The sequence below is a fragment of the Propithecus coquereli genome, unplaced genomic scaffold (genome assembly GCF_000956105.1).
Source record: "Propithecus coquereli isolate 6110/MARCELLA unplaced genomic scaffold, Pcoq_1.0 Scaffold4, whole genome shotgun sequence".
Taxonomy (NCBI): domain Eukaryota; kingdom Metazoa; phylum Chordata; class Mammalia; order Primates; family Indriidae; genus Propithecus; species Propithecus coquereli.
Window position 1 is genome coordinate 7130458 of NW_012149729.1, and position 5077 is coordinate 7135534.

General features: G+C 40.5%; 1 protein-coding gene across 1 annotated transcript in view; it reads left to right on the forward strand.

Moving 5' to 3' along the window:
• Positions 1-5077, forward strand: part of CTTNBP2 (cortactin binding protein 2) — a 207044-nt gene that overhangs the window by 117749 nt on the left and 84218 nt on the right. Inside the window, exon 7 of the mRNA XM_012652735.1 lies at positions 4397-4514. Coding sequence (XP_012508189.1) covers positions 4397-4514 — 118 coding nt within the window. The remainder of the gene's footprint in view (positions 1-4396; positions 4515-5077) is intronic.

Sequence of the window (5077 nt, forward strand, 5' to 3'; positions counted from 1 at the left end):
TGTCCTGACCCTTCTCTGCCTGGACAACGTCTCAGCCCAAGTCTTGGCTCCTAGGAGTTACGTGGGCCCCTATACGCACTCCAGGGCCCCTGTACACACTTCACGCGGAGAGCTTGTGCTTGATGGTAATTGTGCACATGCCTCACTCCCTCTCCACCTCCTCCAAAACACCACTTTTTCATCTTTGTATATACCAGGCCCAGCAGAATCTGTGGCCCCCAAATACTAAATGTTTGTTGAATCGATGAGCAAATAGACGATTACATCTCTTTCTTAACTGTTCTTCCCGCCACCCTCTTCCTTTCCAATATAGCTTCCAAATACACCAACTGGTTTTCAGAACAGAGGTGATCGGGCACTTGCCTGCCCAAACACATCCCCATGCCTACAGAAAAGCATCCCAACTGCTTAGCACTCAGCCCTTCGCAGCTGACTCCAGCCGACTTCATCTTTGACCGTGCACCCTTGTCTGCCTTTCTGCCCAGGCCATTATTTCCCATTTAACAGCTTCCATCTCCCCTGCCCTGCGAAGCAACAGGTTCACCCACACCCCAAGGTTGCTCTCAGCACTTGAGCTGGGCTTCCACTGTGCATTCGAAAACCCCTTTTGCTTTCTCTCCCTCTGCCCAATCTTAGAGTCTTGGCTCCCAGCCCTGACTTTGATTTTATCTCTAGCTCTTTGGACTTGGGGTTTTCACTTAATCTCTCTGGCACTGGTACTTTGCTTCTCAGCTCTCCTTAAAGGACCCTGGCAAAGATTTCTTATCACCCTTTAACCTCTCTTCTGTCCTTCCTCCATTAATATAATTACAGGCCCCTCCATTTTCAGCTGGGCCCATGAGTACCAACATAAAGACCACATTCTCCATCCCCCATTTCAGATGACTGTGGCCGGGAACGTAAGTTCCGGCGAGTGGAAGTGAAAGCTGAAGCCTGAGCCACTACTTTTTAGTCTCTGTTATAGCAGATGTATCTGTACCCTAATTCATAGGACTTCAGCCTAAACTCCTTCCTCAAGATGCTTTGCTCTGTATCACTTGGGTAGGACACCCTGCCCAGTTTGGGCCCCCTGGGAAGTCATTTCCAGAAGCAGTGACTGGTGTCGCAGCCTTTGTCCTCTTTATACAGTTGCCCCCAGCAAGGACAGAGCATAGATACTTTTCTCCAACTTTCCCTCCTCCTGCTCCTCTGCGAAGTAGAACTTTACTCATCGCTGCCACAGTCCTCTTTCCTGTGTCTTTTCCCCATGTCTGACTCTCTGCAGCACTTTGCATTCCTCCCTAAGATGTTGAGCTGCTGCCTTCATCGTCGTCAGGATGCTGAGCCCTGACACAGTGCCTGGTGCAGAGGTGCTTAGTGCCTTATTCATAAGGGTTAAATGAGCATTGAATACTTGCGGAGTATTGGAACTGTGCCTGGCACTTAGTATGTGCTCAGATAGTTGTTGTAGCTGCTGTTAGGTGTCAGTGAGTTGAAGTTTTCATCTTCTCTGCATTTCCCATGGAGCCAGCACCTGCTGTAGAATTTATACCTGTACACTGTTTGGATATGCATTACCCTCATGGGGATTGGCGTTTCATGCTTCCTGGAAGAGAAAGTCACTGCTTATATTATTGTCCACTGACCTACCTGAGTGTAATAAAAATTAGAACTAATTCACTTTGAAGGTCAGGAAAGAATCTTAATTCAGAAGGATTGCAAACTTATGTTGCAACTCTCATCATTTTTGTTTGTAATTTGAACTAACATCACCTAGAATTATCTTGAGATTAGTGACATTTGTTGATGTGCTGTAATACCTAACCAGTTAACTGAACGTCTGGATAGATTTGTAATTGGTGTCAACGATGTTGATTATAATAATAACAGCTGCTAATATATATTGGGAGTTTAGTACTTGCCAAAAACGTAAGTGCTTTGTATGCCTCTTTCATATGTCACATAACAGTCCTAGGAGACATAAATATTTGAAACACCGATAAGGAAACTAAGACAGAAAAATGTTAAATGATTTACCAACGGTTGCAGAATTAATCATTTTTGTTGGTGAGATTAGAATCCAGGTCTGCTTCGGCTTTTACCCACTTTTGCTACAGGTACTAACTTGCAAAATAAATGTGTTGTTTTTATCTCTTATCATCTTGAGAATTTACGAAGTTTAGTTCTCAGATTGCATTCTATTTAAGCCTCTTATTAGAGTTAACTTCTAAATCAACATTATCTTATTATTCATTTACTGGTTTTGTACAAATTAGTAATAATGGCTTGCTAAGAACTGTTATTTATATATTTGATTATGTTTCCAGTTAATTTCTTAGCTTAGTGATTTCTTAAATCTGAATCCTAGACCCATGAAAGCCACAGTTCTAGACTTTTTTTTAAGTTTTATTTTTGTTTTTAATTGACACATAATAGTTGTACATATATATGGAGTACAAACTGCCAGACTTAGATTACGAGTTTTGGAGGAGATCCCTCCAGCCTAAACAGGGGCAGGAAGTGAGAAACAAGTGTCCTTTGCAGGCAAACAGACTGTCTTACTCAGGGTTGCTCTGGTTCATCTCTTCTGTTTCCCAAGGCCTAGATTCCCACCCCCTCAGCATCCAAAAAAGTTCTCTAAGTCAGCTTCGCCCTCAAACCAGCACCGACTTCCTGTTCAAATTTCACTTAATTGGCAATTTCAGCCTACTCTTTGTTTTTCTTTCTGGCCCTTGGGGATGCCCTGCACTTTCTTGTGAACTCATTACTGCATTTAAAAGTATGTTTTGAAGGCAATATGAAGCAACTAGAACTCACATACACTCCTTGCGGGAGTGGAAATTGGTATGGCCACTTTGAAAGCTCTCTACAGTATGTACCAGATAGGACAGATGCAGGCCCTGTGCCCAGCAGTCCAGCTCTGGTACATACTCAACAGGTATCCACCACATGATACATTCTAGAATGTTCATAGGAGAACACAAAAGTCCATCAGCAAGAAAATGGATAAGTAAATTGTGGTATACCACAATGGAATAAAACAGGATACCACACGGTAATAATTTTTTTAAAGAAGATGTATTATGATTACTCCTAACACATGGAGGAATCTTAGAGACTATGTTGAATGAAAGAAGCCAAATATAAAAGGGTACTTGCAGTGCAAGTCCATTTATATAGAGTTCAAAATATTAGAAATAGTAGTTACGTCTGCAGGGAGAAGGGAGGGTCTAGGGTTAAGATAGACCATAAAAGGGGCTCCAAAATACTCCCTCCACAAGTGTGTTCACTTTGTGATGATGCTTCACGTTGTACACTTATTTGTGTACTTTTCTATGCGTGTATTTCTTTAAAAAATATAGTAGAAAAGGAAAAAAGTGTACTTTACAAAAGAGAAAAAAAAAGTATTCTACAGCAAGATCAGAGAGGACTTTTCAGACTACCTGGTTTACCATGTAGATAGAAGTGCAAGTCAGCCCCATGCCTCTGAAAGGGTGAGGGTGTGTATTTAGGGGGGGTGATGGGAAGGACATTGCTTATTTTGGTGATGAGTTTCTTTTTATGGTTTCTGGTCTATTCAGTTTTCTGCTTATTCTTACGGGAAATCAGTAAACAAATCACAAAGTGGTAGCAGTTGATATGGGAGAGTTCCTGGGTAAATATCCTGATATATCCTGCTGTGCAATTATTTATTAGACAACATGTGTATATGTTGTCTTATATCTTGCTTTCAAAAAATTATGGAGGACTAAGACTCTTCAGTTCATAGTTACTGATATTTTTGACCGGACATTTTAAGCAACACAAAAAAAAAAGCTGAAAAAGAAGGAACATAATTTTAATACCTATAGGGAATATTTTTCTAAAAACTCAATCAACACTGTATTCATATTTTCCAAATAAAAAAAATAGAGCAGCATAAAATCTCAGGTACAAATGTGCTTATGAGGACTCTGGGAAAGAACTGTTAAAACTGGAGCCCTGCACTTATATTACCAAACGAGCAGTTCGTGGACTAGAAGACAGCGAGGTGCATACTGTTGTAGCAAAAAATTTATATTGCCAAATTACCAGAAAAGGAGACTGTCTGATGAAGTCAATTTCATTCTTAATTTCAATCTGCGAACTGAGTGATTAGTGAGCTCATTTGTTTTCTTGAAACCTAAAAGGCTATTCTAGAAAGTGATGTTATGATCCTATGATTTGCATTTAAATGAAGCACTCTTTGCTTTGCATTTCTAGACATTGCTTAGATTAATCAAAGATTAATGTGTATATTTGGGTTGCTGGAATTGAAATAAGATTTCCAGCTATGAATTCCTCATTGGCTTATTACAGGCAACTGGCTTTTCCTTTGGGTTTTGCACTCAAGTTAATTCATTCAGACTTAAAGGTAATACAGATCTTGTCTTTACAGAACTGCCTAGAAATCCTGTGTAGGCACAGAGGGCTTGAGCCAGAAAGGAGAGACAAGTGCAATCGGACTGTGCATGATGTTGCCACTGATGACTGCAAACATTTGCTGGAGAATCTGAGTGAGTCACGTTCAAAGCTTATTGTTTATCCTTCCTCTGTTCCACTGGGGCCTCTGGGACAATGGGAATAATATTAATACAACCACAATTTTCTCACCTTCTTTTTAACCTTTTTGGAGCCGAAGCTATTGCTAAAACCACTTTATTGATTACAAATGTGGTAATTAATTCTTTTTCCATGTAGAATGACTTTTTGTAGAACTAATTGCTATTCAGATGATGCTAGATCTTCCTTGTCTTTGACCCAGGAGAGCAATCTAAATAATTATTGCTTTTTCTTCTGACTTAGATTGTCTTTCTAGACACTAGACTGGCAGGGAATGAGAAATCCCAGCTGTGTACTCTGCATCAGCTGACTGTATGAGCTAGACAAGTCAATAGTCTTGCCTATCTACAAAGATAATTGACTATCTCTTGGGTCCCTCCCAGCTCTAAGAGTATATGCTCCTCAGCACATTTTATGAAAGGCTCACTTGTGGGTTTATGAATATGCAGTGCTAGATCTTACAAAACATTATGACCTCTTATGTCAAGTTTATACCCAATCCATCCCATCAGCCAAC